This window comes from Girardinichthys multiradiatus, chromosome 8 (assembly GCF_021462225.1).
Source record: "Girardinichthys multiradiatus isolate DD_20200921_A chromosome 8, DD_fGirMul_XY1, whole genome shotgun sequence".
Classification (NCBI taxonomy): domain Eukaryota; kingdom Metazoa; phylum Chordata; class Actinopteri; order Cyprinodontiformes; family Goodeidae; genus Girardinichthys; species Girardinichthys multiradiatus.
Genome location: NC_061801.1, coordinates 22008937 through 22031532, shown reverse-complemented (window position 1 = coordinate 22031532; position 22596 = coordinate 22008937). Strand labels below are relative to the sequence as shown.

The 22596-nt window shown below is 39.7% G+C and overlaps 1 protein-coding gene across 2 annotated transcripts in view; it reads right to left on the bottom strand.

The window, feature by feature from the left end:
• Nucleotides 1-22596, bottom strand: part of LOC124872311 (astrotactin-2-like) — a 513868-nt gene that overhangs the window by 15050 nt on the left and 476222 nt on the right. For both annotated transcript variants that reach the window (XM_047372149.1, XM_047372150.1), the window contains one exon: nucleotides 17900-18041. In XM_047372149.1, coding sequence (XP_047228105.1) covers nucleotides 17900-18041 — 142 coding nt within the window. The remainder of the gene's footprint in view (nucleotides 1-17899; nucleotides 18042-22596) is intronic.

Sequence of the window (22596 nt, the reverse complement as noted above, 5' to 3'; positions counted from 1 at the left end):
AGGTTCTGTTCTGGGATATACCCCAGGAGTCATCCTAATCAAGTGACTCAGCTTACTCGATTCAAACATGCATAAAATTTGTATGAAAGCAACAAATTTAAAACAGCACGTAAAATTCTAAGGAGATGAACGACACCACATTGCATTCCACGAGGTCTTATCTATGTTTTAAAATTAAGAAGAAAAAGTATTTAGAAACATCACATACCAATTTGTCATAAAATATTGCTGCACTATTTTGAAAATAGTGCTGGGATTCATAATGTTTACAATGTACACAAACCAAATTTAGAATTTATATACTCCTGAAATGGTGGGGGTTTGGCCGAGGACAGAGGTTTGCCCACAGACTGCTGTACAAGGCAGACCTTTGTCTGACTTTAGATTACAGCCAACAGCTGCAGAAATTTTGTTTTAGAAAAAAAAGACGGGTAAATCCAGGCAGGTGCTGTTGGCACACCTACAAGGAGGAAACAATATAACAGAAAAAAAAAATCAGACAAAGAATTTAGGCTGACAAAAAACACAAAGGGGAAAGTGAAGGAATTTCACACACATTGCCTTGTCTTACTGACTGGTATCTGGAGATTTATATGGCTAAAAGCAATTAGAAGCAGCAGAGGTGGAAGAGAGCAATGAGAGGCTGCTATGGCTGGGACACATCTTGGGGGACTCACATTCTGTCAAGTGACAGAGAGCATTAGATTGACGATTTAAATAAAGGAAGGAGCACAAAATGAATTGCTACAACCCTTTTAAAGTAAGATTTTTACATACCATGGCATAACACTGATCTCTTTCTACCAGGTTCAAAAATCATTCAAATTTCAACTCAACTGTACAAAAAGACACAACAGATTACACACCCTCTATGGTCAATCTGACAGAGAGATGTATCGTTCTGGTTTTTATTATAACAATGGCCATCAGTGTGCTCTAGATGGACAAACTTGATCTGTTTATTATTTTACTTAGTACCCCTACAAGTGGCCCATTCTGGGGTGGCCGGGCACTCGGTGGTTTGGTCTGGCCTCCCCGGCGGCCCCACGCCGTTCCAGACCTTTTGTGGGGTGTCTTGAGATGACATTGTTGTAAATAAGCGCTATATAAATAAATAAACTGAACTGAAACTATCTCTGCAATTATACTACTATAGGCTTAGGCTGCTGGAGGACATAATGCCCACTTTCACCCTTTTCGCTACATTCTTACTACTCTATGCTACTCTCCAATTTTGCATTATTTGCTATTATTTCAGTTTTTGACTTCTTGTTCTCTCTCTTTTCTCTTCCTAGAAGCTACACCTGGCCTGACTCTGTGTCTACCTGTGACACCTTTCTGGAGAGGGGCATTGTCCAAGCTTCTGCTGGCAACAACTTAATGCTCACCCTCTACCAATGATCCACTTGGCCCTGTCTTTCAGTGTTTAATCTTTTCTCTCTCCTAGATATAGCAATTGACTGAGCTTTTACTGTAACTAATTATATGTGCTCTCTTTCAGACTATCCTTGAAAACTGGCTCAAAGTTTATCTGTTCTTTCTTTCTAGATGAAATGACTAAAGGAGCTACATCCACTAAAATTTACTTTTCCTTCCCATAGAAAGGACTCCTGGATCAGTGCTTCTGTGTTCTTTTTGTGTCTCTGCTCTGTTCACTCAAACCCCCTGTCAGTCGTGGCAGATGGCCGCTCACACTGAGCCTGGTTCTGCTGGAGGTCTCTTCCTGTTAAAAGGGAGTTTTTCCTCTCCACTGTCACTACATGCATGCTCAGTATGAGGGATTGCTGCAAAGTCAACGCCAGGGACTGTCCACTGTCTTTACATGCTCATCCGGGAGGAGTGAATGCTGCAAGTCACTGACTGGATGTAAACTGCTGGGTTTCCTTAGATAGAAAAACTTTTTATCCAATTTGAATAAATAACTGAATCTGACTGCACTGTTCAATGGTTAGGATTAATTGGAATGTATGTACCTGACTTTTGTGAAGAGCCATGAGATAACATGTGTTGTGAATTGGCGCTATATAAATAAACTGAATTGAATTGTATTGAATTACACTATATATTAAAATAAAACAAAGCCAAAATGGCAATGCTGTGTAAAAACACTAAAGAAACTCTTGCCATACATAAGAAGGAAATTCATTGCCATATTCCGTAAAGCATGAGACTTTTGCTGGTTTCGATCATCCTTTAACCAAGGAAGAAAGAAAATCTATAGGATGATCTTACAGAAGCAATTGTTGCTATGCATCAATGTGAAGAGGGTTATAAGGTTATTTACAAACAATATGTGGTGGATCATTTCAACAAAGAGAAATATTATTCAACAGTAGAAAGCACCTATAACACCTACATTATCTCAGGCCTCACAAAGCATGCTAAATGTTCATAACCAGAGATGGCAACTCGAGTTTGAGAATCCGACTTGAGTTGCACTTAAGTGAGCAAAAGTAACAGACTTCAGACTTGACTGTCATCCCGATTACCTGCTACTTCTTGGTTTTGACTCTTGAGTTGTGTTTTCAACACTTTAGTGTTGAAAACACAACCCAACACAACAAAAGAGGCATTTTTCAATCGCTGAAATTATCTAATTCGTTTGGATCATCAAACTATGAAGCACTTAGAGGAGCATCTTTCAGATGAAGGCTCATTCATCAATCCAAGAAAGGTTAGGAACTTCTTGTTCAAGTCTTTGCATTTTCCCTGACAATCATAGACACTAGTCTGAACTCTTTAATTTCAGAGCTTCCAGTGTGCTTCTGTGGGGTTTTCCTGGCTCTTACCAGCTGCAGACTTTTAATAAATCTCTGTAAACATACTCTGTGTCCGATTGAATATTTTTACATTGACTTAGACTTGTGCCCTAAAGATTTGAGACTTGATTTTGACTCCAGTCTGAGATTTGAGTCTCAGTAAAGGTGTTTATCTCACAAAACCCTCCAAAAACATGTGAGACACTGACTAGGTTAAACAAAAAACAACCATGTCAAATTTTTGCTGAATCACGGGTCATGGGGGAATCTGTGTTTTTCTGTACTCGAGGTTAAACTTAACTAATTGAAAAACCTGGTGAAAACCAGATCATTTTTATTATGCCCTGAAAAAGAAGTGAAAGGGTGTCTCTACCTTTTTTACAGTGTTGTATAGTGTTATTGGTTTTATTGAGATTATTTAATTTGGAGATTCAGATTTAATTTAAATAACTCAAGATTTGCATAAACTGATTTATGTCTAGGATTTGCTTAAAGTAGTATTCTAATGTGCCTCTAGGAGCTCTGCTTGGTTTTACCAAAAAAAGGAAAGGTTCCATCTTAATATAGCTTGAACAACTGGCTTTTAAAACAAGACTAAATTTGGCCTTAATGGCATGGCAATATTGTCCTAAAGATTTTGATCTCTTTTCTCTGTTGGCTTTACTCATGAGGACAAACATAATACTGGAATTACCTTATAAACTACTGAAGTAGTGAATCTACTAGCACAGCAAGTACATTCTTAAAGAAAAGCAGCATGATAATCTTCAAATTTAAAATGTGTTTTACTCGCATGCTGTAAAAACACATGGCTGGTTTAAATGGTCAGGTGATAACACTGAAGAATGTTATTTTATAATTCCTATTTTGTCTTTTGAAATGAGGTTGAAAGCTCACAGAGCACTTTTCTTTGCAGGAAAACATCAGGGCCGACGCAGCCTGCAGTAATGAACCAATGAAAATGGAATATGAGCAGAGGTCTTATCAGACTTTTGATCAAAACAAGTAGAGTTGGCTGCAAACAGGTGTCTCCTTAGATGTAATTTGACGTAAGTTATTCTCTTATCAGAGAAAAACAACACTGTGGTGAATGCCTAAACAGAGATAGCAGTGCTGCACAGTTGAATATTAGGTCCTTGTCAGAGGTTCTCACAAGTGGAAGCCTGGCTTCTGGATATTAACAGCATTGCTGTTCTCCCACAGTTTTTCAAATGCAGTCAAACTTATAAGGGAAGGCAAAATTGTTAATTCCAAAAAAAAAAAAACGAAACCTGTGTATCAAGTAAGTTATTTGTGAAGCTATTGCTTATTCTTTGCATTATGAAGTTTAAATGGGGGGAAAAAAGAAAATTAATTGGATACCAAGCAGTTTTTGTGGTTGTACTCCACAGGTTAGCATCATACATTTAAAACTGATAAAAAAAAAAGACTTATTAGTTTATTCAGTCAGAACTTTGTGACTGTGACACAGTATTAATTAACATTTGCCTATTAATCAACTTTCCACTTGAGGTACAGTTCTGGTCATCATCCGCATGTACCCTCAGATCACGGGGGTGCGGAATCATGACTGACAGCTCAACACTGGCTGAACATCATATTCCCAACTGTTGCATTCAGGGACCGTGGGAACTGGAATTATCGGTAATACATCATCGATATTCTATATATATGTGATTGGTTTTGAAAGATAACATGCTTCACCGATAGAAGCAGCTTACGTGAATACACGACGCAAATCTCAGAGGAGAAAATATGATCAGGTTCTCCTTTAGCAAGCTGAAGATAAACATTTTGTACCTATAAAGACCCTTTTGGCATAATTTTGGATGGCTATTTGCCCACCCTTCCTGATAGATTCAGTGGAGTTCATTTAAATTGTTTGCTTTTGTGTCATAGTGTATGGAGATGATATACCAAGGTTCAAACAGAAACTCAGGAGCCAGATGGTGAGTAGAAATGTTTATGATAAAATCAAAACTGGGAACACATGGAGACATGGAATATAGAGCAAGAAGGTAGAAGAAGCCAGAGGTCAATGAGCATGAGTAGGGTATTGGAAGAGGAAACAATGAAAAACAAAAGATATACAGTATATGCAGGGAGAGAAATATACAGGGCGAGCAGGTGAAGGCAATCAGGTGAGAATAAGCAACAGCTGAGGAGAATTAAAGCAGGGAGCTGAGGGAGAGAGAGAATAATAGCAGGGGCAGACAGGGAGGAACACTGGGAAGAAATCTCAAAAAACATAATAAAACAAAGCAGGAGAATGAACTAGAAACTAAGGTCAAATGAATGAGTTGATAAGGCAACACCTAACAAAATGAGGAAACATGTCAGTTTGAGAAGTCATGAATTGAAACTCAAAAACACCCAACACCCGTAGATCATGACGTTTTCTGGAACTAACCAAACTTTTAAACATAATTCACAAGTTTCAAATACAGTTGAAGTTGGGCCTTTCAGTAGGCCATTCAGGAATCTTAATTCAAACCTTTCAAAGATTTGTTGATGTGTGTTTGGGATCACTGACCTGTTAGACACAGTTGTTCAAGTTTTAACCATATGACCATTTACCCAACTGTTACCATCTGACCCTATCTGTGGTTAGGATGTTTAGGAACAACCCAGGGACCACATAAGTTCAGACTGACCACATAATGGAAACTGCTGGAACACCACTTTTGCTGTCTACAATGAAGCAGGAGGACTGAGAGGCAGGCAACCAAGAAAGAACTCCTGCCCCAAAATTGACACCTTTATTATTGTCTGACATTTGCAATTATCCAAATAGACAAGCTGCATGCCTTTGGGAAAAAATAAAAATATGATTTTTGATGAATAATCTATAGTGAAATGAGACACAGATTGAGCATTCCAGCCACAAATGATTAGAACTATGTTTGCATGAGATAATATAAACTTTTTAAACCTTACAACAATGTACTAACTGTCCAGAATGGTGGTGGTAGCATCATGCTGAAGGTTGTTGTCAGAGGTATTTATATTGCACAACATGGATAGAAAACAAATATGGAAAAATACCACCAAATTATTTAACTTTATATCAGTTCAACGTCTAGATCCATTTCTCTCAAACAGTGGTACAAGTACTATTGGTGGTACTAAGGCTGCCTTCAGTGGTAGTCAGAAAAACTTTTGATGTCCACCATTTACACGTTGAATACAAGGTTGTTTAACTGGTGTAGATAATAGTTTACATCAAGAGAAGCCAAAAAGATGTGTTGTCAGGCAAAACCTCGAAAAATCCTTTGGCAACTCCCCCTACATGGTGTCTCGCAACCCCCCGGAGGGGTCCCCACCTCCACTTTCACCCCTTTTCCACTGGCTTGTTTTAGCCAGCACGGCTCTGCTCCACCCAGTTTTGGTAAGGTAACTGTTATGTTTACACTGACCCACTGGCAGCTGAAGCTATTGCGGCTGAAGCCCCGCCTCCAGCCATCAGTTTAGTGCGTTGTGCTGCTATTTACATTACTGTGTGAGATTGTCACATTAAAGTAAATTTGAAATTATAAAATGAAATTATAAAAAAAAATAAACAAAATACTAACATTTGTATTATTGTATATACACAAACGTGCTTTTTTTTTTATATATATATAAATATATATATAAAATTATCCACTTGGATAATTATCTGGACCACAGCTCAGTCAGAACATAAAATAAGGCTCAGGGGTTCTGATGTGAGGGGGTTGTGGCAGGAGAAGCAGAGAGGAGAGACGCTGCTGTCTGGACTGGTGAAGCTCTAAAGTTTGCCAGAAGAAGTTTCAATTTTGGGCTTTATGAGGAAGTGTTTGTCTCAGCCATGGCAATAACAAGGACAAGGACTTTAAACCACAAAACGGCTGCCTTTTGACCGCAGTGAAGTTAGTTTTTGGTTGGATATTAGCGATTCGTGCACAGTGGATTCAGCGAGCCTGTCCTACTGTTTGATCCGATGTAGGCAGTCTGATTACAGGCAGCTGCTTTCTGCCTGTTCCCTCCTCTTGCACGTGTGGTTCTGCTTAAGGATCGCCAATAAATTTCCAAACCAAACACGCTGTTTCATGGTGGTAGTTTTATGTGTTTTTGGGGAAATGTTTGTGCATCTGAACAGCTTATTTTAAGTCTGATCAGCTGATTTAGGATGGTATTAAATACAGCGTGCCGCCTGGGTATAATTCAGAAAGCTTATGTGTGCAGTTTTTTTTCTTTCAGCCTTCAGGCATTGTTTATGTTTAGTAAATAGTAAAATTATATTTCGTTATGACCTGGTCCGGCCATTGTGGTTCTTAATATTATTGTAGCCACTCTTGAGTTTTATTAACTTCGTTATTAACTTATCTCAGTGAAAACCTCCTCATTTCTATTCCTGTCATGTCCAATCTGTGAACTGCTCAGGAGCAGGCACCAAAAAAGTTGGTACCGGTACGGAAAAAACTGTAATGGAAACACTCACAAAGCCAGCCGAGTAGAGTCAAGTAGGGCCAAATTGAGCCAGTGGAAAAGGAGCATTTTGGACAAATTGAGCCAGTGGAAAAGGGGCATTTTGGAACCTCTTATCTGGACAGTTGAAACTTGGAAACAATACAGGCTTCCAACATGACAATTGATCCCAACCATTTATTAAATGTGGTTATAGAATGGATGTGGATGCAATGTGTTGGTGACAATAAAGAATTTCAAATTGGTTAAGAGAAAACTAATCTTAACCTAAAAAACATGATATGTACTGTAAAAACAAAAATGATAGAGATAGGACAAGAGAACACCATGTACTGAATATACTGAGACATATACTGACTAGGGACATTAACTTATGTCAATAAAAGAGGGGCAAGATAAAACGCAATAATAAAGAATTCCTGTATCAGCTTTCCACTTTGCATGCAACGGAAAGACCTTTGCTACGCAAAAGTTGTGATTTCCATTGCAGTGTTTGATAGGGGTACAAAATGAGCTCAAGTGTACAAGATTGTGGTTTCCTCAGGCTTTCAGTGGTGGCTGTTTTTTTTCGTAAAGACATTGAAACTGTTTAAAAACAAACCAAGGCCACAATACAGCAAGACACTGTGAAACAAAACCTGCGAAGACAAGCAAAGATGAGATGCGAGTGTGTTTCATGTGTCCAGTAACAGCCACAACAACATATGGGACTTGTCTGCTTCCCTCATAGTAATTGGTTCTTCAGCTTCATTTCAGGGACAAATAGTGCTCAAAGGAAAGGCAAATCACCACTCAACCCGAAGCCTGTATTGACCCCACTAAGCAGCATATCCTGGTCTGATGAACATAAAAATGAAAATGATTGCTACACTGTGCACTTAGTTGCTGTTGACAGTGATTTATAAACTTGCTGTATCAGCCTTATGATAATTCTTGATCTTTGTGGTGCTGTCAAAAGTACATCACACTATGCAGGGAACTTAAAACAAACAAAGACTTAAATATTAGCTGATGGCAGCCTTTTTCAACTTACTGTAGCTGATGGACTGGCATCTTTAATTACTTTGTAAGTCATCATAGCAAAAACAAGCTTGGCTTTGACTGTGAAAGACAGTTTTCAGTTTTCTCCTGACTTTCTCTCTTCTGTCCTTTCCTTTTTAATTTTTTTTAACAACCTAATTAGCATCTGTTTTTGTGTGTTTTGTTTTTTGAGTCTCAGATCCATTGTGTCCTTCTGAGTCCTTCTTCTAAGTAAATGATATGAAGTTTAAACGAAAATTTAACATGGAAGACTCACCACCCCGCCACCTCCAATCACTCCTCACTGGCTGCTCCAATCAACGGCAGGTCCGCACTCCTCCTTGGCCAATTATCTCCCAGGGCTTCACTTTTAAAGACCTTCTGCATGGAAGACACCGCTCTTTTGCTGAGCTTTGACGATCAGCTGCAACATGTCCGACTAGTTTCTGGCAACTTGGTGGTTCCTCGCACTGCTTTGTGACGAATTCCGCCCTCCTTCCTCCTCCTCCGCTTGTAGGAGCGTTCGACTGGCCTCCTGCCTTGATGGCCCCTTTTCCCCTTGTCTCAGTTCCGGGCATGCGGAAAGCGCCTTAAGAACTCCTCCAATCCTCCTACTAAGCATCGCCAAGATCACTCTGCCTTCACCCCAGCTCCCGCTGCCGCATCACCCAGCCCGGCTTCTGCAGTGGTTCTCCTCCAATCTCATCTCTCAAACCGATCTTCCCGCTCCCCAGGCTCAGACGTCTTCTTCCACTCTGGTCATCCCACAATCTTCTCTGCTTCATTCATCTCGTCCATGGATTCTCTCCAGAGCTTCATATCTTCTTTTACTCAACTCCTCCGGGAGTTCACCTCCAATTCCACCACATCAGCATTTCCTCTTCTCCGCTCCGCCAACGTTCAACCCACTCCTTGGCCCCTCCCACTGACATTCACCATCGCAATGCTCGTCCTGGCTCGTCTCTAAGGGTGTGATGTATCACTTCATTCTCTTTTCTCAATGGTTTCCTCATTCAAATGCCCTTTAAGCACGCTGTGTTTCCCACTCCTCTTTTACATTCAGGTATACATTCATTTACTCCCATGCTTCCAACATCTCACTCAGGCTCTGCTCCAAATCCTCCAGGGGCAGCTCATTAATCTGGTTTCTCTCATTTTACTATCTCCCGAGGTTGACCACTGTATCACTTTCCCTGATGGCTTTAATGCTGTGTTTAAATTATCTACTCCCCACCTTTCTAAGAATCCCCTTTGGCGAGCTTTCGGCCGCCTTTAAGCATTTCAGAGACGTCTTCTGCTCTGTTATCTGAGGATAGAATAAGTGCAATACCTATTCCCCCTTTCATCGTCGACCTACATTTCAAACATGGCTTCCAGATTTTTCTATTATATCACAAATCCTTCTCTGCCAAAGCTGCATCCACACTGGCTCAATCAGGAGTTTGCCAAGACTGGTTTATTCTCGCCACTGAAATTTGACGCAAGCCACCTTTGATTCATGTGGCTCAGTTGGCCTCGTTTCAGTTCCTTACGGTCTGTACCATCTCGGTTAAAAAGAGGGTCTCTCAAACGGATGGTTCTCAATCCTTTTGTTGTCTGAGCTTGCATGTGAACACATCATTATAGCTAATAAATATACAAGACGTAAGTACCTTTAGTAACACTAGCAATACGCTGCTTTAAATCTTTTGCCTCATTATTTACCATAAATGAATTATTTACCTTAAATATTTACAACCCCCGTTCATTCTTGACAGTCTTTCCCTTGAGTGCTTTTACCACATATATTTATTAAATTTGTAACCATTGCCTTCTATATTTTCTCCATACAATAAATTAAATGCAACACAAATTATTTTAATTGTCTGTGACTTTACTTAGCTTATTATATTAAAACTAGTATACCTTCGTATTAGCTCCCTCTACTGGGGAGATGTACTTTTAAAAGCAACCTGTTTGCTCCGTAGAATTTCTAAATATTAATTTACGCATTCGAACATTTATACCCACCTTCTTCCTTTATTAACCAGGCGCTAAGAAATCATTTACTGTTTTAATATACATCTTATCGATATCTTATCCCGTCTAATTGTGGAGCACACTTTCTTTCTGCATATCGGGTCGGCGCTGCGTTATTCAGTTTGAGACAATCGATTTACAGCACCTTCCCGGACTAAGCGTTTTCAAATTTAGGCATTAACTGCATTATTGCTGCAGCAAAATGACAAACTCTTACTAAACAATCTATGTACAGTCAACATTAGTAAATTCATTTCACGGTGTAGCTCTTAACTCCGGCGAATCCTGGCTGGCCGTAACTCATAACATCATTTCTGCCCGTCATGTTCCAGGTTTCTAAATCAGTCGCTCATGCCCCGTCTCGTTTGAAATTTTCAGGTCTTCCGCCGTTTCTGTTCATCAGCCTACATTTACCCTACTCCAATTATTCCTCTCTCCTTCCTCTTTCGCAATCTGCCAAACACTGCTGTATCTCAGGTCTAGCTCTTTCTACGTTCAAACCTTATTCCTTCGCCTGGTAAACTTTGAAAAACTTTGAACATTTTATCTTGCAAATAACACGTCATTGTACCTGATTTACATTCAGTCCTAGCTTTCATCACTCATTGTTTGAACACCATCGTTTTAAGCTCCCCTACAGCCGCAGCCTTTTAGCAGTCATCAATTTTCATCGAAGATCATATTTCTGAGCCCACTCCGAGCCTTTTCACTCATTACGCATTAACTTCTCCTCAAAGGCATCTCAAAACATTGCATTCCGCAATGCGCATAATTCCCTAAGGTCGCTCCTTTATTTCTCGCCTTTTGGATTTGGCAAATTCCGTCCCCTCTCTGCTAGATTCGGTTTCTTTAGATGAGGTTGCCACTCTGACCTGTCTTTCTGGTCCTCTCTCCTGCAGAACTGGAATGGTATATCTAGCCACCTTTCTTTCCCCAATCCGAATCATCAGCGTCTTATGAAATAATCCCATCACTATTGCATGCTGCGTCTGAGGCAACCAATGGAAAATAAAACACATAGCGCTTTATGCGACAATGCAGCGTAGTCGAAGTAATAAATAAAGGCTGCTCCTCTTCTAAGTCAATCATGCCCTTCACCTGGCAAGCTGTAACTCACAATTTTATCATTACTGCCTGAAATATTCCCGGTCATCATAACTCACTTAAGATGCTCTTTCCCGTTCAAAATTCCAGGTCTTCCGTTGTCTCTGCCCTTCAGCCAATGTTCATCCAACACAGTTACCACCTCTCAAAGACCTGATACTAGACTAAACTCATCCCTCATTCCTTTACTCCAATCAGCCATTATTATTGCAATTCCGGCTTGGTTCACTCCACTCTCAGGTCCTATTTATTTTCTTGGCCAACGTTTCAAAGTTTGCGTCGCTCATAATACTCCTCTTTACCCCGTTTGCATTCCTACCATCTTAGCTTTTATTACTTATTGCTTTGATGTCCGGCATTTCAAACTCCCTTATATTAAGAGTTTCTTAGTCTCAGATGGTTGAGACATTTCTTTTCTAAAGGCCACTTTTTGAACCCACTCCAAGCCTTTTCTCAAATTATCCATCAAACGTTTACTCCAGGTCTAAAAAATCATAGCATTCCTGAGCCAGATTCCAGAAGACCTATCACTCTTTCCATCTTAAAAGATCTCCTCCTAGTGCTCCGTTCAGGCCCTTCTTCATCCTACCTAAAATTTCTTCTCTCCAGCGCCTGGCTTTAGCTTTTTATGCCTTGCTCAGAATATGGGAATTTACTACCGCATCAAGCTCATTTGATCCTGCTAGAGATCTAACTATTTCTGATCTAAAGTTCTATCCCAATCATTTTAAAATTTATCTTAAACTTTCCAAAGGAAAAGGTCCTTGCTTAATCTTCATTGCTCGTTTAAACACTCCATTCTACCCTTTTCCTGCCATTTTTAAATTCGCCATCAAATGCCACAAACTCTTTCCAACCTCCTTGCCCCTCTTCCTTACTCCGGAAGGAGTTCCCATGACTGCTTCTTGGTTCCTCAACCATCTGAGACTAATTTTACTTCATGCAATCTTCCCCCAAGTCAGTTCTCAGGTCACTCATTTCGATTTGGGGCGGCCACTACAGCCGCCTCACTAGGAGTTTCGATAGCTTCGCTCCAACAACTCGGCCGCTGGTCCTCCTCAGCGTTCTCTTTTTATGTCCGTCCTGACCTCCTATCTGTCTTTTTGCACAACGATTTATCAGTTCTTAGGTAAGAACACTCACACTTACTGGTGTTGGTCAGCCTTATCCAATCCCTTCCTCTAGCTAGATTAATTATTAATCTTCCTTCTCTATTCCTGGTTCTCACATATAACCTCTTAAATCTGCATGTTTTATTCTCCCATTCCAATTCAATTACCACGTTTCTAGACAGTTTTATTTCTTAGTTTTCTCTGTTTCAGACGCTCCTGGATCTTCGCCACTGGCAGGCATATCCAACCAAGCCTTGTCGTGCTCCTCATTCAGCCTTTTCAGGCTCATTTCCATCTACGCTATTTGCAAGCGTATCGAAATATGCTATGAACGGCATCGCAATCCAGCCTCTTTAGGCTCATCACTATCTACGCCATTGGCAGGCAATTCATTCAGCTGTTGGGCTCACACACACCGTTGGTAGGCGTTTCATTCAGCCTTCTCGGGCTCACACTCGCCATTGGCAGTCATCTCAATCCTACGCCTTGTCAGGCATTCATCTAGCCACCTTGACGCCCGTCAGGTGCAGCCCATCTTTGTCTGACCTGTCATTGGCCATCCACGTCTCTTCAGTCATAACTCAGGTAAGCCCATTCGAGCCTAATCCATTAAAACGTTTTGGTCTGAGTTCTCACTTCCTGCTCAGCTCAGATCATTCATAACTAATTTCCTTTTCCTTCAGTTCATTCTCAGCCTGGCCTCGGCCCTTTGGGGGGAAAACGTACTTAATCATAATCCTAAGATGTTTATTCAAACCCACTTCATCCTCAGCATTTACGTCTTCCTCAGGAGTCCAAGCGCCAAAAAAATTATCTTTCATTAATAAATTATTTAACCGTCTTCTTGTTGTTTCTCCGTTAAGTGAGTCTTTCGAGGTTGAAATGAAATAATAATTAAAAATAAGCTTTTTATTCCACAAAACGTTGTTCCACCTGTTGGTCCCAAAATAATATTAATTTTGTTTTATTTAGGTAAGTCTAAAACCCAAAAACTAAATCAGAGCATTCACTATTGTGTTGATAGGGCACTTTTTGTTCACCATTCTGTACATGGTTTTGGTTTTCGATTTCCAATTCTTCAAGATTTACTCAGTAACGGTTAAAGATGTGAATACATTATGTGTGCCAATGTAATAGCACTGCAACAACCTACTACAGCCTGTTATGAAGGCATTACAAGCTGTGGTAAGTTTGTTTTTTGAATGAAAGAGACACTGCCCTTTAACAAGGACCCCTCTGTATTCACTAAAGAGAACATAAAATAACGGAAGCATCGACCACGTTCAGACTAAGTGCTTAACTCAACCCAGCTGTTGGTCAGGAGAAAGTAAGGAAATTCACTCTTTTGAAACAAAATACAATTTGCAGAAGAGTAGTCAACCAGGAAAAGAGGTGGCGTAAGCGGTACTTCATTTTAGTTGTTCAGGTAAGTTTGGTAATATGAACACAAAATAATCCATCCAGATTCTATACCTGTCTAATCCTGTTGTGGGTTGTAGAGTTGCTGGTGATGCCTTTCTCCGGTAGTCAAGAAGCAGAATACGCCTTGAATATGTTTCCAGCCAATCACAGACCCAACTCAGAGACACTCATCAGATAAATGACAGATAATCAAATCAATACTGTTGAAAAAGTAGTTGTGTGAAATACTTAATTTTTCTGGCACTAAGCAAATAAAAATAATTTTGGTAATCGGATGGAGTGGGATGATAATTCTTCCCAAAGAAGAAAGAGAATAAAAAATAAAAAAACTTTTATCAGGAACAGGAAAATAAACTCAGTGTAATGGCCAACAAACAGCTTTGATCTCATTACAGCTAAAAAATGTATGGAACAAATAAAAAAAAAAGGGTGTGTGACAAGTTCAAGACAAGCTCACCTGATGACTGCTGAATGAGAATGTTGAAACCTGACTGATAAGGAATACTCATTTTCTTAGTAATGTCTCAACATGTTCTAACAATCAAAAAAAGCCACATAATCTAAAAAAGGCCACACCAGCTAAATGCTAAATAGTACGTTTTTTGTTTTTGTTTTTCATAATTCCGTTATTCATTCCTGTAGTCGGTCTGAAAAATGCAAACCACTAAACACGACAGTGTTTTATGATATTTATAAAATATATTTTTTCAAAACCACAAAAGTCAGCTGTTAAATACATTTTGGTGTCATATCTTTATTTTGTTTTTTCATTGCTTAGTTGCCAAGAAAGAAACAACTGACGGAACATCCCTGATAGGTATAACCAAGTATGAATACAAGCAAATTTCATCATTGTAGACACAGAAACTATTTTAAAGCCCTAAAAGATAGAAAAGTCAGTAAACAAAAGACAACGGAAGCCCATTTCCACCACTGATGAAAAAAAAAAACTACTTGTATCTCATGATAATGTCCTAGCTATCTCAACATTATGACATACTATCTCATAATTAAGACTTAGCTATATCCTTATTATAGGTGATGAGTCAGACAAAGAGCGGTTCAAGAATCCCTCATGAGGACGAAAATATTGAGGCACGTGACGTCGCCCGGTACGGCGGAGCTGGGGTCCCACCCTGGAGCCAGGCCTGGGGTCGGGACTCGCCGGAGAGTGCCTGGTGGCCGGGTTGCTCCTCGCGGGACCCGGCCGGGCCAAGCCCGAATGAGAGACGCGAGGCCATCCCCCAGTGGGCCCACCACCTGCAGGGGGAACCGTGAGGGACCGGTGCAAAGAGGATTGGGTGGCAGATGAAGGTGGAGAACTCAGATCCCCGGATGCTTAGGCTGGCTCTAGGAACGTGGAATGTCACCTCGCTGGGGAAGAAGGAGCCTGAGCTTGTGCGGGAGGTCGAGAGATATTGACTAGAAATAGTCAATCGGGCTCACCTCCACGCACAGCGTGGGCTCTGGAACCTGTCTCCTTGAGAGGGGTTGGACTATCTTCTACTCTGGAGTGGTTCTACTGTGGAGTGGTCCACGGGGAGAGGTGGCGGGCTCGTGTGGGTTTGCTTGTTGCCCCCCAGCTCAGCCGTCTCGTGTTGGGGTTTAACCCAGTGGATGAGAGGGTCGTATCCCTGCGCCTTCGGGTTGGGGATAGGTTTCTGACTGTCGTCCCGGCCTACGGGCCGAGCGGTAGTACGGAGTACCCAGCTTTCTTGGTGTCCCTGTCGGGGGTGCTGGATAGACCCCTCCCGGGGACTCCATTATTCTGCTGGGGGACTTCAACGCCCACTTGGGAAACGACAGTGACATCTAGAGAGGTGTGATCAAGAGGAATGGCCTCCCCGATCTAAATCTGAGCGTTTTTTTGTTATTGGACTTCTATGCTAGTCACGGATTGTCCATAATGAACACCATGTTCAAACATAAGGGTGTCCATCAGTGCACTTGGCACCAGGACACCCTAGGCAGGAGGTCGATGATCGACTTTTGTTGTTATGGACACTCGGGTGAAGAGAGGGGCTGAGCTGTCCACTAATCACCACCTGGTGGTGAGTTGGATCCGCTGGAGGAGGAGAAAGCCGGACACACTTGGCAGGTCCAAGCGCATAGTGAAGGTCTGCTGGGAACGCCTGGCGGCGTCCTCGGCCAGGGATGTATTCCACTCCCACCTCCAGGAGAGCTTTGACAAGATCCCGGGGGATGTTGGAGACATAGAGTCCGAGTGGACCATGTTCTCCACATCTATTGTCGATGCTGCTGCCCGTAGCTGCAGACGCCTTCCTCGGGAGGTGTTCCAGGCACGTCCCACTGGGAGGAGGCCCAGGGGACGGCCCAGGACACGCTGGAGGGACTATGTCTCTCGACTGGCCTGGGAACGCTTTGGGCTCCACCCGGAGGAGCTGGAGGAGGTGTCTGGGGAGAGAGACGTCTGGGCGTCTCTGCTGAGTCTGCTGCCCCCGCGCCCGGTCCCGGATAAGCGGAAGATGATAAGTACGAGTACTTATTATGAAGTAGTATCTCATAATTATGACCTAGCTATCTCATTGTTATGAGATAGTATCTCATCTTCCGTCTGCTCCACTGGAAGTTTCTTTCCTCCCTGAGCTCTTGCTTTACCGTTTGACAGGTGTACCGCCCCAGTCAAACTCCCCACCTGTCACTGGAGCGGGTCACAACCTGCAGGCGCCAGAAATGTATTTTTGGAGCCGGACCAGTTCTAATGTGGTCCAAATGCCAAACATTTACTAATATGGTGCTTTATGAAACTTTCACAAATCAAATAAAGCTTTCACAAGTCCCAAATTGTGTTTATAAGATTCTGCTATTAGTGTAGAACAATCTAGTCCAGGTTTGAAATGTCTAAGTACTGTAATGTATGAGTTGGAGCAGATAAAGGTAAGTCATGTTTATGACATAGCTATCTCATAATTATGAGATAGTATCTCATAACTATGACTTAGCTATGTATTATGAGATACAAGTGTTTTTTTTCATTAGAGTGGCGGAAAATGGCTTTCATGTAAAACAAAAAATGTATCAGGACAAAACTAATTTGCCATCTTGCAGTCTTCTACAGCTCAAAGAGAGAAGAGGTTAAACAACCTAACGAACCTGTTTTTCTTGCACAGTCTGCAGGTGAGCATTACCAAAACATTCTACATTCATACACTGAAGAGCTCAAATGTGCACAGGATCTTAACTATTCATTGATTTTATGTTTAGTTTGGCTTATAGGTAGGTTTCCAAGTATGTGATTTATCTACTTTGATTATAGTTTAGAGAATCACGACCCCATGTGTTGATGGATCAAAACATTCCTCATACAGTAATAAATAGTGCACTTGCTATAAACACATTGCTTACATACTCAATGTACTTTTGAAAATAAAGCACTAACTTTGTGTGATACATCCAGACTCACTGGCTGCACCACACTTGCTACTACCAAGTTGACTTGTTTTGCCTTCAGAACTGCCTAAATTAAATCTAGCAAAGTGTCAAAATATGTCTTAAAGATTTTGGTCCACATTGACATAATAGTATGATGCAGCTGATGCAATGCAGAATGAATCCATGCTTTCACGTTGTTTACCCCAAATTCTGACGCAAGCCTCTGAATGCTGCAGCTAAAACTGAGAGGCAATGGACAAGACAACACTTTTCCATTGTAGTGCTAATATTAAAAAGTGTTTTTGTTTTTTATTTTATTTAGGGTTACAATTGAGGTTAGCTTGATATAAATGGTGGCGTGCTAGTTAAGTACTTTAAATATTGTCTTATAGTGCAAACCTAAAATCCAACCTACGGTAATATTCTACAAAAATAAATGACAGTGGAAATATGCCTGCTTTATTCCTTTTATTACTTTCTCTTCTCTCTTTTCTTCCTCCCCTAAAAAGGAAGTTTCTCTACTATTTTCTGTGATTTGACTCAAAGGGGAGATAATGAACATCACCGCAGCTCAATGTGTCTGTGTTACTTGACAAAGACAAAGGGCATGTGCAGACTTACTTGTAGAGGCTGTCAGGTTCCAGGCACTTGAAGATAACCGAATACATCATAGACTGGGGATGGTCAGCGGTCCTTTTCCCGGCAACAACACAAGATGAGCTCAAGCCAGAGAACACGTCATCCATCAAGCTCAGAACCTCACCTGGTAGAAAAATAAGATTACAAAGAACATTTCAAATGAAGTATGAATACAGTTTGAAAAAAAATACCAACAGGCTCCTTGATTTACTTAATATTGTTTAATCAGTTTTTACAAATAATTAAGCTTTCTGTGATCACCAAGGCTTTTTGCATTTGCAAGAAAATAAGAAGCAAACGCATTATTACTATATTTATTTTATGTTTAGTCTAGTAGCTCTTTCCTTCATATTAATTGTGCCGTTTCACTCTGGTTTTGAATGTTTCACCTCAGCTTGGTCCTGTGGGAGCTATATAAGCAGCAGCAAATCCAAGGGTAAATTAAATATGACATGAGACCCCGAAACTTAACATTGTAGATTCTGAAGAAAAACAAGTTTTCTTTCCTTTATAGACACATACACAGTGCTGTTACAATGACATCTCGCCAAGCACAAAGATGTCTCACAAAACAGTGCTGCATAAGCTGTGAAATATTTTTCTTGTCAGCTTTTAGGAAAGGCAAACGACTAACAGTTGTTCATTCAGACACAGATGCTACCAACACCAGTTTCCAGTGCTCATAGGGGTGGTGGAAAAAAGAGAGACCTGTCAAAATAGTTTAAAAGTCCTCAAATGGTTGGATTTCCAGCTATTTCTACATGAGGTAAAGGGCAGCTTAGTTGTAGCTTATGATAAATGGGCCAACTTATAAACACAAGGAGTAAGTCTGGCTGGTGGGGCACAAGGGGATGGTAAGAGAAGGTTGCATAAGGAAAGAAAACGAGCTGCACGGATGAATGATTCGACCTTTTCACAGAAAGAGCTTTGTGTATAGGGGGTTGCCCCCAAACAAATTCCAGCGCTGTGGTGGGATTGCTCTTTCAAAGAACCCACCTTTTTCAAACTGGACTTAGAGGTTGAATTTATTTAGACTGATATTAAATTTTGCACAAAGTTATTTGCATATCATCTATCTATCTATCTATCTATCTATCTATCTATCTATCTATCTATCTATCTATCTATCTATCTATCTATCTATCTATCTATCTATCTATCTATGATAGTAGTTGTTTGCCTTATTTCCTTTAGCAAAGGTCATTACTGACCGACCTCATATCAGTTAGCTCCATTAGGATCTTATTAAAATTATGATGAGTATTAAGTGATACCAGTGGTGCTTTACTCTCCAATTTCTCTTGGTGCTTGTGTATTTTTATGTAAACAATTTGGTTCACAGACCAAATTCTGTTCAAGGAAACTTTCCCAACCAGAAAATCTGTTGGATCTATGGGACCTCTTTGGATCAATTCAGGATCCTTTGTAAGTTTATGGTATACATTTTAGCCATATTTCGAAATTTCTAAAGCTATATCGGAAGCAATGTGAAAAATTACATGTAATATATTTTATGAGACTTTTTCATTTGTTTTATCCAACAGTTTATATAATTGCCCTGCATATAAGACTGAAGAAAAAAGGCAAGGAAGAAACAGACAAACAATGGTGTTTTCACCAGAGTCATTTTTATTTATTTGGATTTTAAGTCAAAATAAAATGAACAATTTGAGTGTGAATGTGTGAAGAATATGATTCTTTAAGGGAAATTTAAAGATGGCTATTGAAGAGGCTTTTCTAATTTGCAGCGGCAATATATTCTATAATTTAGGAGCCCCAACGGCAAAAGCCTGATCTCCCCAGAGCTGGCCAGCTGATCCGAGTGACTAGGAATGGAGTACAGGTGCAGAAGCTCAGAGGCATAAAAGGGTATGTGTCACATGTTTGTCAGGAGGACTAGCGGTCTTGGAGGTTGGACCCAAGAACGGTTGAAAAAAAAAAGAGCAGGCTCCGAAAATATTAGGTTGAAACTGCTTTAATCTTTTTGATGCAGCAAAGTAACCAAGCCACACCACCAACAACAACCCGGACAGTGACAGACATACTACTTAGAGGTGAAACTAAATTGGGAGAAACCATTACAAGGGACACACAACTGCAAAAAGGATAAACAAACAAGAATATTTACATTAAATGAACAGCTAATAAAATAAATTACAGATCAAGACAAAACAGAAAATATTTTAATTTAATCCCAATAAGTACTCCAAACTTGATACAGAAAACATATGTGAAACCAAACTCCCTTCCCATTCCCTGATGGTGTGTCCCAGAACCAATATATGTGCTCAAGCCCCCGGGGAATGTTTTGCCTGTGCACACCTGCTGGGACAGGGAAATGGCAGGGGTAAGTACTCAAATTGAACTTTCATATGTTTTCCTTTAATGCAATTTAAATTTAACAATTATTTATTATCTTGAAAAGATCATTTAATTTACCTTTACAGAAAAACCAAGATGAGGCCTACTAAAGAAGCCACAGCCCAAACAAATCGTTTGCACCCAAAATAACCAAAATAAACTGAATTGCAAAACAAGATATTGTTTAACTGTGTTGTCTTTCACCAACAAATATAAATATACATGTAACAATGGCTCATTGTTACAGTAAGTAAGACCATTTAAAGATTTATCGGTTTTAAAATGAGTGTTAAAACTAACAGCCTTTTGTCAACAAAAAGCATTACAGGCATTTTCTTTATTTATGTATAGAAGGAATTAATAATTCTACAAAAATGTTTTAAAACATTTATTCAATTGATAAACATCTGTCATATATCTCTCCAAATCAGGAATCTTGATATTAAGTAAATATACATCTTCAAATTTCCACAACACAGTGGAAGCATTTATACTTACTATACTATACTTACTTAAATTACATGCAGTGCCCCCAACAGCATACACCCTTCTTGCATTTGTCTATGTAATCTCTTCCTAAAAACCTTTAAAAAGTGTAATGATAAATTGGAACACATTTTTAACTTTGAAAAGTACTACATCTATTGCTTAACAACAAGAAACCAAGTCCAGGAAAATATTTTCATTGTCTTTTTTATAATAAAGTCGATTGAAAGGAAACATGTGAGATCTTTTGAACAGTTTTATTTTTTTACAGAAATTTAAATTTTTAGCAGTAATTTGGTAATGGCTGAGCTATTACAATGAAGGTACACTAAGTCCTTGTCCCAGCTAGTACACCATTAAAACAATGCATTAATCTGCACCATTTCAGATGCAATGCAAAGATCCAGAAGGCAAGTGGTCAGCACAACTACTCTGATATGGCTGATCTGGACAGGACAGTGTAGTCTTAAATTCATCTTGTCATTGATAGTGTTTGAGGTCAGGATGTATATTAATGATTGCTGGTAATTTATTCTCTCTGTTCATGTTTTATGACATAATAAACCTTGATTGCTCTGATTGATGATCCTTATAATAAGGTGATAACTCCTCATGCTGGGGAACAGTTATTGCTTCCATTTAAGATAAATTCTCCATCATATCTCGTCATAATTTGTTATTGTCTCCTTATCCAACAATAGGACAAAGAGAAGATGAAATAACTGAGCGAACGTCTTGTAGTGTTTATTATGCAGGGGGTGTTGGGTGGTTCTGCATGCCTTCCACTTTATTTGGTATAACATGTTTGACTTATTTCAACAAGGGGTACGCAGCTTTTATAGCAGAATGCAAATCCTGTTTGAATATATCATTGTATGATAGGATAAAAGTTTGGAAGTCTTCTAAAACATTTAGTTACTGAGTGCTCAAATGTTCATTATCCTTGGCTTGGTAGAGAGGAAAAAGGGATACTATTTAACATGCATGTTTACTTGAAAACTAATCAAAACAAAATTGTGAGGTGTTTATTCAATTTTCTTTGCTGGGATCTAAATCAAAATTCAAATAACAATAAATAAATGTCAATAATAACAGAAATCAGTTATACATTAATAATCAATATGTTAGGTTGAGTACAATATAAGATTAGGGGTCTACATGTAAAAACAATCTTCTGTATTCTCAATACATCTGGACTAGGGAGTAAGGTTGTGAGATGATTTGTTTTCATCCAAATAAAACATCCTGGCCTGGTTTAAATCCCCCAAAACCTTGTGAGAGAATGTGTAACACTCATGCTCTGGAGTCAGTTCTTTTCATCTGTAACTGAAGTTTTGAACTGTTCCAAATACAGTTGTTTTTTAGAATGAAGAATGATTTTATTTTTCAGTATGGCAGTGGGTACAAGAATACATCCACATTGAAAAAAAGAATGACTGCATGAAAGGAAAAGGACAGTTTTGGAACCCTAAAGTCCAGAACAAAATCTGATCAACAATCTGTTGGGTCACTTGAAGGGGCTCTGGACAAGATACACTATTACAATCTAACAAATATAGAAGTTGTCGTCTTTGGAACAGAGTCTTTAAAAAAGGAACAATCACTTAACCTGGATGGCATTAAATTGATCGCCGGTAATAAAGTAAAAAACCTTGGTGTTATTTTTGACCAGGACATGTCATTTGAATCTCATATTAAACAGGTTTCTAGGATTTCCTTCTTTCACCTCCCGAACATTGCCAAAATTTGAAATACCCTATCCAGGAGTGATACTGAAAAACTAGTCCATGCATTTGTTACTTCAAGGCTGGACTATTGTAATTCTTTACTAT